The 19,265-nt window shown below is 44.5% G+C and overlaps 1 protein-coding gene across 5 annotated transcripts in view; it reads right to left on the reverse strand.

The window, feature by feature from the left end:
• The window catches only part of pappab (pregnancy-associated plasma protein A, pappalysin 1b), a 303,242-nt gene that overhangs the window by 122,263 nt on the left and 161,714 nt on the right, over positions 1-19,265 (reverse strand). For all 5 annotated transcript variants that reach the window (XM_060906902.1, XM_060906903.1, XM_060906904.1 and 2 more), the window contains exons 10-11: positions 18,086-18,282; positions 15,687-15,797 (exon numbers count right to left, since the gene is read on the reverse strand). In XM_060906902.1, the coding sequence (XP_060762885.1) occupies positions 15,687-15,797; positions 18,086-18,282 (308 nt within the window). The remainder of the gene's footprint in view (positions 1-15,686; positions 15,798-18,085; positions 18,283-19,265) is intronic.

A 19,265-nucleotide genomic window follows, 5' to 3' on the forward strand; every position in this document is an offset into this window, starting at 1 on the left:
CTGCTCTCTAGCTCTCCTGTGTCTCCTGCCAAGCCTCCTGATCTCACCAAGTTATCTCAAGTTCCCACAGAGTACTGGGACCTCAAATAAGTCTTTAACAAAAGCAGGACCACCATTCTTCCTCCACACCGTGCCTACAACTGTGCCATCGACTTGCTCCCTGGGACTACCCCTCCTTGGGGCAGACTGTTCTCCCTCTCTCAGCCAGAACATAAGGCCATGGAGGAATACCTCAAGGATGCCCTGGTCTCTGGGTTCATTCGACCCTCCACCTCACCTGCTGGTGCCGGCTTCTTCTTTGTCGGCAAGAAGGATGGGGGGCTCCGACCACGTATGGAACACAGGGGCCTGAACAAGATCACTGTGCGCAACTGCTATCTCCTTCCGCTGATGTCCACAGCATTCGACCTGCTCTAAGGCGCCACCGTCTTCACCAAGTTGGACCTACAGAACGCATACCACCTCATCCGTATCCGACAGGGAGACGAGTGGAAGACTGCCTTTAACACCCCGTCAGGGCACTACGAGTACCAGGTGATGCCCTTCGGACTCACCAACGCACCAGCAGTTTTTCAGGCCCTAATCAATGACGTCTTGAGGGACATGATCAACCAGTACGTTTTTATCTACCTCGACGACATCTTGGTATTTTCCAAGACCTTGCAGGAGCACCGCCACCATGTCTGCCAGGTTCTCCAGAGGCTGCTATGGAACAATCTGTTTGCGAAGGCCCAGAAATGCGAATTTCATGTCCCCAAGCTCTCCTTCCTGGGATTTATTGTTCGGACAGGACAACTCCAAATGGACCCAGCCAAGACCCTGGCCGTCCGGGACTGGCCCACTCCCAAGTCTGTCAAGGAGGTGCAGCGGTTCATAGGATTTGCTAACTTTTACCGCAAGTTCGTCAGGAACTTCAGTTCCATAGCAGCACCCATGTCAGATCTCACCAAAGGGACTGATGGATCTTATGTCTGGTCTCCTCAGGCGGAAAAGGCGTTTAAAGACCTCAAGCACCGCTTCTGCACGGCACCCATTCTGGTCCTTCCAGACACCTCCCAACCATTCATCGCGGTGCTCTCTCAACGTTCAGAAGGAAAGTTGCACCCCTGCACATACTTCTTCCACCGCCTGAGCCCTGCGGAGTCCCGGTACGATGTGGGGGATCAAGAACTGCTAGCAGTCAAACTGGCCCTTGAGGAGTGGAGGCACTGGCTGGAGGGAGCGCAACATCCATTCCTGGTTTGGACGGACCACAAGAACCTGGAGTACCTCCAGCAAGCCAAGAGGCTGAACCCACGACAGGCTAGGTGGGCCCTGTTTTTCAGTCGTTTTGACTTCACCCTATCGTACCACCCCGGCTCCAAGAACACCAAACCTGACGCACTGTCCAGGCTGTTCTCTGCCACTAACAGGGAGAGTGAAGTCGGGCCTATTATCCCTGTGTCCCGGATTGTGGCCCCTGTCCGCTGGGGTGTCGAGGAGGTCGTCCGACGAGCTCAATGCCAGGACCCCGGTCCTGGGACAGGGCCACTGGGCCTCTTGTACATCCCTCGTCAAGCCCGGGCCAAGGTTCTCCAGTGGGGTCATTCATCCCCTCTCACCGCCCACCCAGGAGCCCGGAGGACCCTGGACTTCTTGAAAAGATGCTTCTGGTGGCCAAGCATGGAGAAGGAGGTGAAGTCATTCATCCTGTCCTGCGAAGTGTGCACCAGAAGCAAGAATCCATGACAGCATCCCCAGGGCCTCCTGCACCCTCTGCCTATTCCCCAGCATCCCTGGTCTCATGTGGCGGTCGACTTTATCACGGGCCTTCCAGACTCACAAGGTAACACTGTCATTTTGGTAATAGTTGACAGATTCTCTAAGGCCTGCCACTTCATACCACTGTACAAACTCCTTTCTGCTCTTGAAACAGCCAAACTCATTTTCACTCATGTCTTCCGAGTCTTTGGTCTCCCGCAGGACATCGTCTCAGACCGGGGGCCCCAGTTCTCCTCCCAAGTGTGGTGCAGGTTCTGCAAGCTTATCGGAGCCACTGCCAGCCTCTCCTCTGGGTTCCACCCCAGTCCAATGGCCAGACAGAGAGGCTCAACTAGGACCTGGAAACCACCCTGCGAGGCCTGGCGATGGATAACCCGACTACATGGAGCACCTGGCTGCCATGGGCAGAGTACGCTCACAACACCCTGCAGTCATCGGCCACCAGGTTATCACCGTTTCAGTGCCAGTTCGGGTTCCAGCCACCTCTGTTTCCGGACCAGGAGGAGGATGCTGGGGTGCCCTCAGTCAATCAGTACATGAGACGGTGTCGCAAGACCTGGAACAAGGTCAGGAGGACCCTCATCCAGACTTCCAGGTCCAACCAGATTCAGGCCAACCGCCATAGAAGGCCTGCCCACGTTTTCCACCTGGGGCAGCGGGTTTGGCTGTCCACCAAGGACCTTCCACTGCGGGTGGAGAACCGCAAACTTGCTCCTCACTACATTGGCCCCTTCAAAGTTGTGCGCAGGGTGAACCCTGTCTCCTACCGGCTCCAGTTACCATGAACTCTTAGGATCAACCCTACATTCCATGTTTCCCTGTTGCGGCCCGTACTGTCGTCCACGTATGCCCCTGCCCCTAGGAATCCCCTGCCCCCCACATCTTCCAGGGTCAGACTGTGTTCACTGTGCGCCGTCTGCTGGACTCCCGCCGGGTCCGTGGCGGGCTTCAATATCTGGTGGACTGGGAGGGCTATGGCCCTGAGGAACGCTGTTGGGTCCCCGCCTGGGACATTTTAGATAAGGAACTTTGTCGGGACTTCCATTCGGCCCATCCGGATCGCCCTGGGAATGTTAGGAGACGCTCCTGGGGGGGGGGGGGGGGGTCCTGTTAGGACTGGGACTGTTTTGGCCTCTAGAGGCCGCTGTTATTTCCTTTTCTTGTCATGTTTGTTTTGGCCTCTAGAGGCCGCCACTGTTCCTGTGTTGTGTTTGTGTTGATTACCTGTTTGTCTTCATTATCGTCACCTGTGTTCAATTTATTTTGTGTATAAATACTCCTCTGTTTGTTCCTTAGTCACGGAGTCTTTATGCTATGATATCTAGTGCTAGTTTCCTCTGTCCCATGTACCTTGCCTGTGCCCTTGTGTTTTTGATATTTTTTGCTTTCTTTGAACTTTGTACTTTTGGATCTTCTGAGCATTTTGCATTTTTGCCTTTTCCTTTTTTTTGGACTTTGAATTGTTGGATTTTTTATTTTTCCCTTTGTCTTCTCAGCATTGGATTATACTTTTTGTTTTTTTGCCCTGGATTGTATATAGTGTATATAGCGTAAATAAACTTCTTTTTTTTGATACTCTACTTTCGCCTCACGCCTCTGCACTTCAGTCATTCCCCTGGTGGCCTAGTGGGGGTTTGCTGGATCAGTGACCCAGGTTCGATTCCCAGCAAAACCCTAACAACTGGAAGTAGCATCAGACTTCTAATGTGAGCTTGCAGGCATTACTATTATTATTATGAGTAGTGGTAGGCCTATTATCATTACTAGGCTATAGCTATATAATTATGAGGTTACATGTTTTGCTGTTATTATTATTATTATTATTATTATTATTATTATTATTATTAACATTATTTTCAGTAGGCCTATTATCATTACTAGGCTATTGCTATAACTGGGAATTGGCACTAGACCTCTGATATGAATTTATGCTTTATTATTGTTATTATTACTAGGCCTAATAATAGGCATATCATCTGCATGTTTTACAGAAGCTTGCAGGTAGGGAATGTTAATGTGAGACCTGAGTCTGCCTTGCAAAGATCCTCAATTCTTGGTGCAATGTCTGATAAACATAGCCTCAAATCATCCTCGATTTGTGCACGATTGCAGTATTTCATTTTGTGTGCAGTCATTTTTGAGAATCCTGCCACACACAAATATGTGGACACGAAAGGGAGGAGAATCTTCAAGGCGATGTCACAGAGTTGAGGGTATTCCTGCATCAATGCTGCCCAGAATGACAAAAGAGGGCAGGAGGTAAAAAGTTCCTTCAGCCTACTGTCACTCTTCAGCTCAATAAGCTGTTCCTGCATATCAACTGACAGCTCGTTTGCTGTGCACACAAATGGGTCTCAAACCCACGCAAAAGAGCGATAATCCTCTTAAAAGTATGTCGCAAATTCTTTTCTCATTGCAGACAGGTGCTCAGACGCTGATTGAAATAGAGAGGAGAAATCGTGTGACGTGCCTGCATCAGTGATAAAGTCTGCAAGGCAGGGGAACATGTCGCAGTTCCCTCGACTGATGCGGCCATGCCAGAGGTCAACTTTTTGTGTGAAGGTGTCCACTCTGTCTGCGAGGAGCAAAATATGGGTTTCGCGGCCTTGCAGAGACAAGTTGAGGCCATTCAAACGGTCAAATATATCAACCAAATAGGACAGAGACGCAAGCCACATAGCGTCATCCAGATGCTTCGCCAGATCTGATTTGATTTCTGTCAAAAGAAATCCTCTCACACCTCCTCTCACAGCTCATACAACTGCTGCAACACCCGCCCCCTGGAGAGCCAGTGAACTTCAGTGTGCAGAAGCAGCTGTTCATGCCCTGACCCCATCTCTTGTGTCCATTTCACAAGTGGAGCTACTTGCTGAACATGAGCAACTAGGCCACGCTCGTGGCCCGTCATTGCCCATGCACCATCCGTGCATAGGCCAACGCATCGGTCCCAAACCAAACCATTTTCATGGATAAAAATATCAAGGACATTGAAGATGACTTCTCCTGTAGTGTGCGACTGAAGAGGCCTGCAAAACAGGACATCCTCCTCAATTGCCTTGTCACGCAGATACCTGACATAGGCGAGGAGCTGTGCCTGCCCAGCAATATCAGTGGATTCGTCCAGCTGCAGCGCCTAGTAAGGACTCTGTTTTATGAACTCTATGAGTTGCTCTCTGATGTCATTAGACATGTCTGAAATCCTCCTAGCGACTGTGTCATTGGACAGTGGTACTGCACTGAGTTTGGCTGCTGCACTATCTCCTATCATTATTCTGCACGTCTTGTGCGGCCGGCAAAATGAGAGTCTCGGCAACTGTATGCGGTTTACCCAGTTTAGCTATTCTTTTGGCCACTACATACGATGCCGCCAAACACTGTTTAGACACAGTGCTGTGCACTGAAATGGCTGCCTGTTGCTGATGGAGGCCATCAAGCTTTCTTTTAAAATATTCTGCCGGTTTATCTTTAATAGCAGCATGTTTTGTTTCGAGGTGCCTTTTAAGTTTCCAGGGCTTCATGCTGTCGTTTGCTAGCACCTCGGCACACACAACACACTGACGTCTCAGATCAGCCGTGACTGTAAATCCAAACTGCAGGTCTGCTTCATCGTACCTTCGAAGCTTTTTTGCAGCTGGTGGTGCGTCGGTTGCCTTGTTGGTCCTCACTAGAAATCTCTCCATTTTTGTTAATTATAATTTGGATGTGTGGCTATGTTAAGAGACAAGTATCGGGGACTAATCAGACGGGACTTATGCACATTCTTTAATGCAAATGTTTAACAATTTTGCAGGCAATACCAATTTTATTTGAAGACTTAAGATTGTAGTCGTGAGTGAGTGAGTGAGTGAGTGAGTGAGTGAGTGAGTGAGTGATTGTCTTAGTTGCGTGTGTCGTATGTGTTGCAACATGGTGAAAAAGGCAGAGGCTTACCCTATTAGCTAAGTGCACGCTTAGCAGTTAAAAAATAGCTAGGGCTGAGATTGGGATAGTCTTAAAAAAGACTTTTTGTGGTATTAGTCTTTAAAAAGACTGTTTGGGTTTGAAGTAAAGGCCTAAAGTAGATCGATATCAACACTGATACCAGATAGACTAGTGAGAGCTGGCACAAGCGAACTTGGCAAGAGACTAGACTAGAGTGAATGAAGCTCAACGCATGTGCAGATGCTTATATAGTAGGCTAACCTAGCAGTTACGTGACATCATGTCACAGGCTCAAAATACTACCCCCTGTATTGGTAAATTTGAAACTGTGTGGTTGATTTGTTTCTGTGTTATAGTAGTCCAACCACTTGCATTTTCAACATGGGAATTTTCGTGATTTTTTAAAAATTTTTTCCTGATTTTTTTCCCCTCATCCTAGCCTACTCACGCCCCCCCCAGGAGAGTGTCCGCGCCCCCCCAGGGGGGCGGGCCCCACCAGTTGAGAACCACTGGGCTAGATCGAGTGACACAGGAGACTCAAACTAAAGAAAAGATGACACAGTTGTTGGTCTCGAAGAGCTGTAGGGAACTTTTATTTCATGCAGCTCATCATAATCCTATGGCTGGGCACTTGGGTCAGGATAAAATACAAAATCATCTCATGGCCTGTTTCTATTGGCCAGGGATTTGCGCTGATGTCCACAAATGGTGTGTGGCATGTCGTGAATGCCAGCTGGAAAATCTAGTGACCACACCAAAAGCGCCACTGCACCCATTGCCATTGATGTAGAGCCCCTTCAAAAGAATTGCCATAGATCTCATCGGACCATTAGCTCGATCTGCATGTGGGTATCGCTTTGTATTATTCATAGTGGATTATGCCATGCGATATCCGGAAGCAGTGCCTCTCCGCAATACCTCAGCATGCAGTGTTGTGGAGGCACTCTTCCGCGTTATGTCCCGAGTCTGGATTCCGAAAGAAATCCTGACTGATCAAGGCACTACTTTTATGTTATGCACACTGCATGAACTGTACGAATTATTGGGGATTAAATTAATTCAGACTAGTATTTATCATCCACAAATGGATGGGCTGGTTGAATGATTTAACCAAACACTGAAGAACATGATTCATAAGTTCATTCATGGGGATGCTCAAAATTGGGGCAGGTGGCTAAACCCTCTGTTGTTTGCAGTGTGTGAGGTCCCACAAGCCTCCACCGGGTTTTCCCCTTTTGAATTGCTGTATGGGTGCAAGCCCCATAGTGTCTTAAACATCATTAGAGAAAATTGGGAGGAGGGGGCTTCTCAAAGCAAAAATTAAATTCAATACATTATTGCCCTGAGAGCAAAACTCCATGCACGGAGTCACATAACCCAGGAAAACTTGGTACAGGCCCAAGACCATCAATCTCACCTGTACAACAGAGGGGTATGCCTCAGGGAATTTGCAACGGAAGATAATGTCCTCATTTTACTGCCTGCCTCAAGTTCAAAATTGCTTGCTAAGTGTCAAGGGCCGTTTGAGGTCACACAGCAAATTGGGGAGGTCAACTATGAGGTCAAATGGCCAAACAGGGGCAACACGTCAAATTTATCACCTCATTCTCCTGAAACTGTGGAGAGAAGAAGTTCCTATGGCTCTAGCAACAGTAGTTCTGGAGAAGGCAGAGCTGGGACTGGAGGCAAGTCTAAAAAATGCAGCCCAATTCATGTTGGTTCCCTGTGGAGACCACCTCTCACCGTCCCAGGTTGCAGGAGGAATTCTTCGATGTGTTTCCATCCCTCCCTCATCACACTAACCTCATAGAAAACCACATTGAGACTCCCCTGGGGTGGTAGTGTGCAGCCACCCATACTGGCTCCCTGAGCACAAGAAAAATGTGGCTCAGGATTTGGTTCAGGCTATGCTTAAGATAGGAGTAATTGAGGCATTGCACAGCGACAGGAGCAGCCCGGTGGTCTTGGTTCCCAAGACCCAGGGGTTGGTCTGGTTCTGTGTAGCCTATAGAAAAGTCAATGCAGTGTCTAAATTTAACGCATATCCAATGCCTCCCATTGATGAACTGCTCGATCGGTTAGGCATGGCTCACTTTTACTCGATACTGGATTTAACAAAGGGATAATGACAGATCCCTTTGATGCCATTATTCCATGAGATTTTCCACTCCATTTGGTTTACACCAATTTGTCACCCTTCCTTTCAGGTTGTTTGGGGCTCCGCCAATGTTTCAGCATCTCATGGACCGAATTCTCTATCCCCACAATGCATATGCGTTGGTCTACCGAGAGGACATAATCATTTACAATAATGATTGGGAGCAGCATTTACAGCATCTTAGGGCGGCCCTGAGGTCGCTGAGGCACACTGGGCTCACAGCAAACCCGAAAAAGTGTGCAACTGGATGGGTGGAAGTATGGTATCTGGGCTTCCATTTGGGTCATGGGCAGGTGCGTCACCAAATTGATAAGACTGCAGCGGAAAGGGGGTGAGACAGTTCCAGGGGCTGACTGGCTATTATATGTAGATGGTTCGTGCCTAACTTTTCGGATGTCACCAGCCTGCTGACTGACCTCACTAAAAATGGGGTGCCAGATCCAGTCCATTGGACAGAGCCATGCAAACAGGCTTTTGCTCAGGTAAATGTAGTTTTGTTTAGGGGCCCGCTGTCACATTCTCTTGACTTTTCTGTCTATTTTGTTTTACAGACCAATGCATCAGACAGAGGGCTGGGTCCATTTTGTCCCATGTGGTGGAGGGGGAGGAGCATCCAGTGCTATACATCAGCTGCAAGCTCTCCATGCAAGAGTCAAAACACAGCATGGTAGAAAAGGAGTGTCTGGCCATCAAGTGGGCAGTCCTCTGTCTCCAGTACTACCTGCTAGGATGCCCATTCACCCTCTGTTCTGACCATGCCCTGCTCCAGTGGCTCCACTGCATGAAAGATGCCAACGTGCAGACCAATCATTGGCCCTTCAGCCCTTTAAATTTGAGGTGGTCCACAGGCCAGGGGCGCAGATGGTGGTGGCAGATTACCTCTCCCGCCAGGAGGGGAGTCAGCTGCAGACTGGACAGCTCCCTGGCCTGAGTCTGGCAGTGGGGGTATGTGGCAGTGGGGGCGTGGTTGAGCATTGGCTGTGAATGGGAGGAGGCAGGCTGAAACAGCAGGTAACATGTGATGAGGTGCACTTGTGTCAAATTACTGGTTGTCTATTAATTTGTGTCTCTGTGTGTCTTTCAGACAGTCAGGAACGAAAGAGAGAGCTGCATCACTCCAGATGTGAGCTTATGTATGTGTATTAGTTGCCACTGAAAAGTATCATCTCATCTCATTATCTCTAGCCGCTTTATCCTGTTCTACAGGGTCACAGGCAAGCTGGAGCCTATCCCAGCTGACTACGGGCGAAAGGCGGGGTACACCCTGGACAAGTCGCCAGGTCATCACAGGGCTGACACATAGACAACCATTCACACTCACATTCACACCTACGGTCAATTTAGAGTCACCAGTTAACCTAACCTGCATGTCTTTGGACTGTGGGGGAAACCGGAGCACCCGGCGGAAACCCACGCAGACGCGGGGAGAACATACAAACTCCACACAGAAAGGCCCTCGCCAGCCACGGGGCTCAAACCCGGACCTTCTTGCTGTGAGGCGACAGCGCTAACTACTACAACACCGTGCTGCCTGCCACTGAAAAGTGAGAAATAAAAAAAAGAACACACCTGTTCTGAAGCCTGCTTCCAGTTCCTCCATTTCCCACAAGTTAGAAAATTGTTATAACCTCATTCTGCACACATTACTAAGGCATGGCTGTGGAAGAAGAGGATCCCTGTCCCCTCTGTCCTCAATAGAGAATGTGTGGTGAATTTTGAAATGGAAAATATGATAAGAATGTCCCTGTACTTTTGCGCACCTTAGGTTGGTGATGTAGTTCCTGTTTTTAAATTGTTTGCCGTGAGTCTTTTTTTGGTGTCAGTGTTTAAACTACAACTTTTTTCTGTTTATCATCAGTAATTTCCACTGTATATATTTTTTATTTTTCCCTTCTGCTGCATTTTAATTTTATTGAAAAATGCCTGTTTTCCCATTCAAAATAGTGAACATTGAGAATTTTGAAATTAAAAATATGACAACCACGACCATTTACTGTTGCACACCTGAAGACCTGTTTGCAGAAATAATGGAACAAAACACCTGAAATGCTTCATCACTTGGTGTCTTCAGTCCCTAAACATCTTTTAAGTGTTGTGAGAAGGAATGGCAACATTCTAAAGTGGTAAATGCTTCATGGTCCCGGCTTTTTTTTAATGTTTTGCAAGAATAAAAATTGAAATAAGGGTTTGTTTAAAAAAAAATAGGTAAAACATCAAATAACGTGCTGTTGTACGGTTTTCAATGTAATGCAGGTCAAAGGTTATTTACAAATCATTGTATTCAGTTTTAATTTCAGTTTCAACATACTGGCCATACTTTTTCTGATTTGGGGTTGTATATCTTATATTGTTAGTTTCCTACTTCTGTCACTTTTATTATTATTATTATTAGTAGTAGTAGTAGTAGTAGTAGTAATTGTAGTAGTAGTAGTAGTAGTAGTAGTATGTCTTACTATTTTATTTTTGCAAAGCATTTTAAATGTCTGAAATGTTGTCAGTAATAGCACCAAAACCCTGAGTTCAGAGCAGCCTCCACACATGGCTGCTCCGGACTACACTTCCCAAGTGCCACAGTGCCTCTCATCTCCCGAATTCTAGGAAGTGCACCTGTTTCCCATTATCCCAGTAATCATCACTCTATATCAACTCAGCACTCACTCCAGTTGCAAAGTATCGTTCTGTGTCCACATACCTGATCATACCAAGCCTTATCTTCCAATTCTGACCTCCCGTGACTTTGACCCATTTTCCCATGATTACTTTGACTCCGTTTTCTCACCTAATCTCCGACATGCCATTTGCACATCGACTGACCCTAACCCATCCCCAACTACATCTTTTGACTGTTGTTTTGGATTTGGTTACCAGTTTGCGATGCACCTGCTGTCCCCTGCATTTGCATTTGTAAGTGCCTGCACCCTGACAGGATAATTCACCTGCAATGGATGTAGCAGAGAAAGCTAAGCAAACTGCTCTCAATGCTCAAGGATGATTGTTAGGAGAGCACCAGCAAATGTCAAGTGAACTCAACACCAGAATGTCACAGTTAACAGCTGTTGTCTCACAGGCCATCCTGAAATGCCCCTCATCCTCCACTAGTGCTGCCACGGTGGTTCTTCAACCAGAAAAGTACTCCGGAGAGGTTTCTGACTGCAAAGGGTTTCTTCTTCAGTGTTCATTATACTTCACAGCCCTCACAGGAGCGATAGAGGAGCAGAAGATCATCCAACTCCTCAATCTCCTCACAGGCAAGGCAGTGAAGTGGGCTAGTGCTGTTTGGGGGCACTACAATCATTTTATTGATCAGTTTAAGCAAGTCATTGATCATCAGCCTGAGGGTATCGAAGTAGGAGAAAAGCTGCTCACAAGCCAGCAGAGGGACAGGAAAGTGGTCGAATATGCCCTGGAGTTCTGCATGCTGGCAACAGGAAGTGAGTGGAATGAGTCAGCCCTAAAGGCCACTTTTCAACAGGGACTACACCCCAAGGTTCTCACTGAACTGGCATGCCACAATGAGCAACTCACCCTCGACTACCTCATTGACTTGGCTCTCTGCCTAGATCATCTGCTTCACAACAGACCCTCTTTACAACCCTCACCAGCCCTTCCACCAACTCCACAATCCCAGACTCTGATGGAGCTCTCCCATGCTCACCTTCAATGCTCAGAGAGGGACAGGAGACATCATGAGTGGTTGCATTTCTATTGTGGTGAACCAGGCCATCTTATAGCTACAGTAGGTGCCCAATTTGCTCACCTAACCCTAGAGGGGAGGTTCCCCCCAGCAAAGAGACCCATCCTTCCAGCCTGGTGAGTCATGAACCAATTCACACACCACATTCTCTCAAGATTCAAGTACTGTTAAAGCTCCCAGACTTGACCCATGTTCTCTCTGCCTTCATAGACTCAGGGACAGAGAGTAACTTCATCAGTCTCGAGGTCGTCCAGAGGTACAACCTGCCCATAGAGGAGCTCCAGCAACCTGTGAACCTCAAGGCCATAGACCAGGGGTCATCAAACTATGGCCCACGGGCCGACTCCAGCCTGCCACCCCCCCTTTGACTGGCCCCCCAGCCCCTCTGCCCCCCACCACTTGAACCGTCCCTATGAGGCAAGCCCCAAAAGTGGTCATGGCCTATTTTTTTTAATTGCTTTTTGGCAAATAATAACATGTCTGCATCTTGTATTTTGTTGATTTTATCAATTAAAATTGATATTTAGTTATAAAATGAACTATTCATATTTTCCGAATTTTCGTCATATGCTCGCGATCAAGTAGTGACAGGCAGTGCATGCGCAGAGAACTGTCAGTGTTCAGGACAGCAAAATGGCGAGTGGTAAGCGAAAAGTTGATAGAGAGTGCAGAGTTTTTAAAGAACAGTGGACCACCGATTATTTTTTCGTTCAGTGTAAGGACCGTGTAGTTTGTCTTGTATGTAAAGAAAGTGTGTCGGTTTTCAAAGAATATAATCTGCATCGTCACTACGAAACCCGCCACAAAGAGTATGCTAGTTTGCAAGGGCAAACAAGAGAAGACAGGATTCAGAGGATGAAATGCAGACTAGCTGCACAACAGAATGTATTCCTTCGCCAAACCCAGATCAACTAGGCTGCTGTCCGAGCTAGCTATAAGGTAGCTCACCTACTAGCTACCCATGGAAAGCCGTTTACTGATGGGGACTTTGTTAAAGTATGCATGCTTGCTGTGGCCGAGGAGGTGTGTCCCGACAAGAAGGATGCGCTCAACATGGTGAGTCTCTCCGCACCTACTATGACCAGGCGAACCGAAGATTTGGGGGACAACGTGTATGATCAGCTGAATGAGAGAGCATCAGAATTTGAGTTTTTTTGTTTTGGCTATGGATGAGAGCAATGACGTGCAGGACACAGCACAACTGCTGTGATCTATTGATCTATTGCTCATATTATTATAATTTCACTGTTTTTTTAATGTATTTATTTTATAGGCCTATTTACTTGACCTTTATTAAGTGCTGCACACAATGATTATTAATATTATAAATAATATCAACAGTTCCCACCACAAACATGTTATGTCAATGCTCGCTCGGCTCCTAGAAAACCACCTCTATGTTAAAGCAGAGATTTGTGAATTTCATGTTCACCCAATCTCATCCCTTGGTTAGATCATCAGCATGGAGGGAGTAAGCATGGACAACAGCAAAGTCTCTGCGGTCACACCCTGGCCTGCACCAACCACCATAAAGGAACTGCAACGCTTCCTGGCGTTCGCCAATTTCTATCACCGCTTCATCTGAGGCTTCAGCATGATTACCGCACCCCCCACAGCCCTGCTGAAAAAAGGACTGTGATGTCTCCAGTGGAACCCAGCCACCAAAGAAGCCTTCAAACAGGTTAAGGCAACTTTCATGTCAGCCCCCATTCTCAGGCACCCAGACCTGATTCAGCCATTCACCATGGAGGTAGACACCTCTGAGACAGGAGCAGGAGGGGTGCTAACCCAATGCTTTGGAGAGAAGCCCCGTAGCCTTTTTCTCAAATAAACTCACCCCAGCTGAGCAGAACTACGACATTGGAAATTGGGAATTTCTAGCTATCAAACTAGCCCTTGAAGAGTGGAGACACTGGCTGGAGGGTGTCACACATCCATTCACCATCCTCACAGACCATAAAAACCTTGAATATGTAAAAACAACTAAACACCTGAATCCCTGCCAAGCCAGGTGGGCACGCTTCTTCACCTGATTTTGATTCACTATTTCATATTGTCCAGGTCACAGAAACACAAAAGCAGACACCCTCTCCAGAATTCACACCGTCTCTAACAACAGTTCAGAGCCCATGCCCATCCTGCCGCCTGTGTGCTTCATGCATGCTATTACATGGAAGGTCGATAAAGAGATAGCACAGGCCCAACCTCCAAATCCTCCTAAGGCCTGTCCTCCCAGGCTCATGCATGTTCCTTTCCACTTTCAAGGTCAACTCATCACCTAAGCCCATGCATCCCCTACCATGGGGCACCCTATCGGTTAATTCACCTATCACCTATCAGCTCATTCTCAGTGCAGCATGTCTCTTGTATAGCTTTACAAACATTCCACACATACAGTATTCTCAAATTAAGGAAATAATTACCAGATGCTTGCTTTTTTAAAGTGGATTCTTTTCAATTAAAGATAGCTTTTTTTTCAGCAGTTTGAAACTGCTATATTTTATAATACATTTTAGGTATATAGTTTGTTAAAAATGACATGTTCTATGGTCATCAACATTAAATATTATACCTGAATGTTAAATATTCTGTTTAAAAATGCACTGGAACATTTATTTATGTATTTATTTGTTTGTTTGTTTTACGTATAATGTTAGTCACATTAATACAGTCATACACATGGACAATCCATTGGTATGATGTATACAATTTTAAGTAATAAAAGCAATATTAATGACAAAAAGACTGGATATCATGGTTTTTCAATACTTTATGCATGAAATGGCTAGTATATGATGATGTCTTTACATTAAATAGAGAAGAACTTATTATTGGACTTATAAAAATACATTTCAGTGTGGGTTCACCATTCAAGAATAGTATGATTGTAATATTTCAAAGAGTTATTTTGTCTTTACTAATAGTACATTTATTAACGTGGGGGCGTGGCCTAACATCAATTTGTGAATGGAGGGCAGGGCCAGGGAATGTGAGTGGCAAAGTCAATGCATCTATTGTCGATTAATGTTTTGTGTGTGTGTGTGTGTGTGTGTTTGTTGCAGTGATGGTGAAGAATAGAAAAGGAGAGAGAGAGCAGAGAGAAGGGATCTCCCCAGACCAGAACACAACTGTATGTGTGCATGTGTCTGTGTGTGTCTAAAACAGGTGTTAAAGCTGAAAAGCAACACAAAAATAAAAGTGTGTGTGATCGTCATCTCTCGCCTGCCGTGCTTCTGTACTCCACCCACATCAGGGACTTATTACAATAATGTATCTATTTTTTATGATGTATCCACACGCCACCTTTTGAGAACTGTATTTTCTGTACCTAAAAGTATAAAAGTGAGTGTTTTCATTAAAAATAATTATCCATGTAATAATTATTAGCATGTAACACATTGAAAACTACAGTATGTATACCTTCTGCATCTTCACATATTTAAGAGGCTCATGTCATTTGAATGAATAGGAATGATGTGAACAATTAATAGATGTTTCAAAGCATCCATTGTGCTTTTGAGTAAAGGCAAGTATAATTAATTTTATTCTCACTTTTTTTTTAGTCATTTTCTTGTCTTTACTAACAGCACAATAGACCCTGAACAGTTGATCCATAATGATAATGCTGATTCTTCTGTCTTTCACTCTTTCATGTAAAATAAAGATCATACTACACAAAAACCTCTAATGTCAGTTCACATAATGATGCATTTCATAAATCATACCTTTAATAAATTCTCAAGCACTGCTTCATAAAATGCATGTAATGCCTGGAAATGTGTTAAAAAGGATGTTTTATTCTTCAAACAAATTATTAGTGACCATGTAAAAAGCAGTTGCTGGTAAAATTAGAATATTGCTGTGTCCTTCTGATTCTTTTAAATAACTGCTGAGTTAGAAAATATGTATAGTCTTTAAAACAAAATGTTTTAGTATGGATCATATCTAAAACAAGCTGAATAGTATCTAAAACAAAAATGACTATTTTCTGTCTTGTGTAGTCTCAGAGTTTTGCCAATATTTACTCATTAATAAAGCATTACTTGAAACTGATGGTTTAACCTATTGGCAATTTTTTTTTTTTTTTTTTTTTTTTTTGTGGTTATCAGATCTTATTGTGCACATATTAAGTCTCTCCACTCTATATCTTACCTTTAACCTGTACTGAGTGTTCCAGCTCTGATGTTGTGATTCCTCACATGGAAACCAGGCATACTGGGACACCCCACCATCAGACAGGTCAAACACCTTCGACAGACAGCTCTGTAAAAACACACACATGATTAACATTCTGCTATCTCACATCAGTGTTCACTGATAGATGTATTAAAAATAGCAACAGCCTCAATCAGGGAAAAAAATGAAGAAACTTCACTTTCAACATTACAACACAGGTTCAAAATAATTCACTACCTAAAGGACACTCCAGTAATGATGGGAACTGCCAGGCTGCGTTTCCCTTATCAAGATATAATTTAGACCATCTGAGAGTTATAATTAAGCAGAGACCCAACAAGGTTCACCACTGCCCCTGCTGATTTTTTGATCAGCAGGGGCAGTGGTGTACCTTGTTGGGTTCAAAATGCAAAATGGGGCAGAGGGGCGGAGGGGTAATGAGGCAAACACCCCCCCCCCCCCCCCCCCCCCCTCATTCTCCCACTATGTGCACTCCAGGGGTTGTATGTTTCAGATGTCTTGGATTAAGCATAAAGGTCTAGACATCTGGTCACAGGAATTCAGTCTTGAAAAGAAATTGCTCAAATGTGATCCTACATTGCAGGGTTAATGTAACTTATAGTGCAAAACACTTGTGGCCTGTTTTTAAAGCCAAATATTTCCAAGTTGCATAAACCATACATGCTTGGACTCAGTAAAGATTAAGCTTATGCTTTAAAAAGACTAATTTAATCTGATTTATTCAATTCATCTGACATTTGCAAGCAGCATGTCAATTACACCAGAAGCTTACAGAAAACCTGGAGATTTGAACTCACTGAACCCAAGTGTGGGGTGACGGCAGTGAGACACTAGGTGACACTGGAGAGCTGCATGGTTTCTGAGATTGTAAATGGCACTAATTACGTGTTTTGTGTGTGTGTGTGTGTGTGTGTGTGTGTGTGTGTGTGTAACAGGAGCAGTGGGAACGGTCAGGCTGTCTGCTGTCTCTGCACAATGGATGTCCCCAGTATTTTTGAAGTAGTTTATGGTGGAGAGTTTCTGCTGCATCAGCAGTACAGTGACTGTCTGGCCTTTTTTTTTCCCTTGCGCGTGCGTGCGTGCGCGCGCGCGCGCGCACACACACACACACACACACCTGTCTCTCAGTTCCAGCGCTGTGTATGGATCCTGCACTCATAAACTTGTAAATCATTTAATGTTGTACACCTCAATACAATATCAAACTTATAATTGTCTCTTGGAAAAGTTGGAATCCATATCACAATCAGCAAACTCAAGTAAAAGTCATAACTTCAATCAATATGCAAAGGAAAATGCCTCTTTGTTAAAATGCATATTTTCAGACAGCTGTCTATAAATTCATGGCAGCATGCTTCTCTATGGTGCTTCACAGCTTTCACACACAAATCTAGGATGGTATTCTTCTGAAATGTCAATAAACATTTGTACATGCTACTATTTGCCAGAAACAGAACCATTAAAAATCATAACATGCCTGTAGTACCACCAATTCTGATCCATTTCTAAATTTAAAAAGTAGACAAAAGGCAAATATGAAGTTTTGGAAACTGTATTAATGAATTATAATGAAGTTTAAATTATTGCATTTGGCCTACCACTAGAAATCTTTTTTTTTTTTTTTTTTGTGGAGGGGCCATTGTTTGCTCTGAAAACAATATAAACTAGAGAAGATGATTAGGTACAGTTTCCAAGAAATGTGTAAAATTATAAATATTTCATATTGAAATATCCAAGGAGTAATGCAGCTCAGTTTTCAGGCATCTTTTAGAAATGTTTTGCAGTCCCTCTGTGTGATGGCAGCCATATTTTTTTAATAACAGTGTGTTTAAAAGAACATATTCGACTTGAACAATACCCACTGACACATAGCAGCTTTACAAGCATCTGGATATAGATTTAGATTCCTAGTGAACAAGCCAGAGGCAACAGTATCAAGGAAAATGTCCCTGAGAAAACATAGCATGACATCACACTGGTTAATCGGATTAAAAATTATTACTTTTCACTGTAATACTGTACTCTCTTTACAAGCAGTACTAAATATGGTGAAAGCATTTTGAAGGTAAATTCATACAGATGTTTAGCATATGTAGAGGTATATTATTAAAATTCATGACCGGATTCATTTTCACGAACCAGAGTAAGACTTCATATGCTTTGATTTACCTGAAACCCATTGAAGCAATTTCAGTCACTCTCAATATTATATAAGCCACTTTGGTCCAAAACCAGCTTTGTAATAACTATGACAGTGTTAGATATGAGTTACATTGAGTATGTAATGTGTGTGTGTGTGTGTGTGTGTGTGTGTGTACTGTATGTGTGTGCGTGCGTGTATGTGATCTTGTCACCTTTGTCACGGCAGGATACCCAGCAGCCACCTCTGCAGGGCAATGAACTCTGTGCTCATTGGAAACCTCCACCCCTGTGGCCCACTGGTCCAGGAAACCACTGGGTGTATAAAGCCCACAGTCCCTCACACTCATCTCCCGCTCAAAGTCCTCGCAAATACCATCGCCATCATAGAAATAGCAAAGACTGGGCTCATCTACATGCAAGAAAAAGCACAGATGCAGAAAATTTACAGCTAATATACACTGCTGAAAAATTTACCAAAAAAAGTCATACTACTGTATGACAAATTCTACACAGATCCTGTGTTTCTTTGGATGTGTTAAAATCTTACTGACTCATTTACAAAAGTTAAAAGCCAGTCAAAAGTTAGGCCAGAGTGGTGGTTAGCACCATCGTCTCATAGCAAGAAGGTTCTGGGTTCAAACCTCAGGGCTGATAGAGGCCTTTCTGTGTGGAGTTTGCATGGTGTCTGCGTGGGTTTCCTCTGGGTGCTCCGGTTTCCCCCACAGTTCAAAGACATGCAGATTAGGTAAAATACCTAGCCCCTGGGGTTTGCATAAGCCAGTGCATACTTAGTGCCGGTCCCAAGCCTGAAGGGTTGCATCAGGAAGGGCATCCGGTGTAAAACCTACACCAAATCAAATATGCGGATCATGATGATCTGCTGAGGTGACCCCTAACCAGAAGAAGAAGAAAAGTCAGGGTCACAAGTTTCTAACTAGTGCATTTTTATGTGGACATTTTAGCAGAACTGCTAAATTACTTAATTACAATTGCTGTATACACAGCAATTGCTTCCAAATGGAGCACAGCCAAAGTTAATATAATTAGTGATTTTCTGAGCAGGAAACAACAGGTTTAAAAAAATGGTTTTGGAATTACTGCTCACCATTTCACAGAGATTATAATGTTTTACAACATAAAAGTGAGAAATTTCTTTGGATGATGAATATCTAATCACAATAATTCATTAAATTAATAAAATGCAGCTGTTTTGTTTCGTAAATGCTTGCAAAGTCTTTCTGTGTTTCTTCAATGTCTTGGATATATATATATTTTTTTTTTTTTTGGAATTGCTATCTGTGGTCTTCTGATTTCTGGGGGGTTGTTTTATGTAGTTGTTTGTTTTGCTAGTTACCTTGTTGCGTTTTGTCTGGTTTTTTTTTTTAATTCCTT

Source organism: Neoarius graeffei, chromosome 24 (genome assembly GCF_027579695.1).
Source record: "Neoarius graeffei isolate fNeoGra1 chromosome 24, fNeoGra1.pri, whole genome shotgun sequence".
NCBI classification, from domain to species: Eukaryota; Metazoa; Chordata; class Actinopteri; order Siluriformes; family Ariidae; genus Neoarius; species Neoarius graeffei.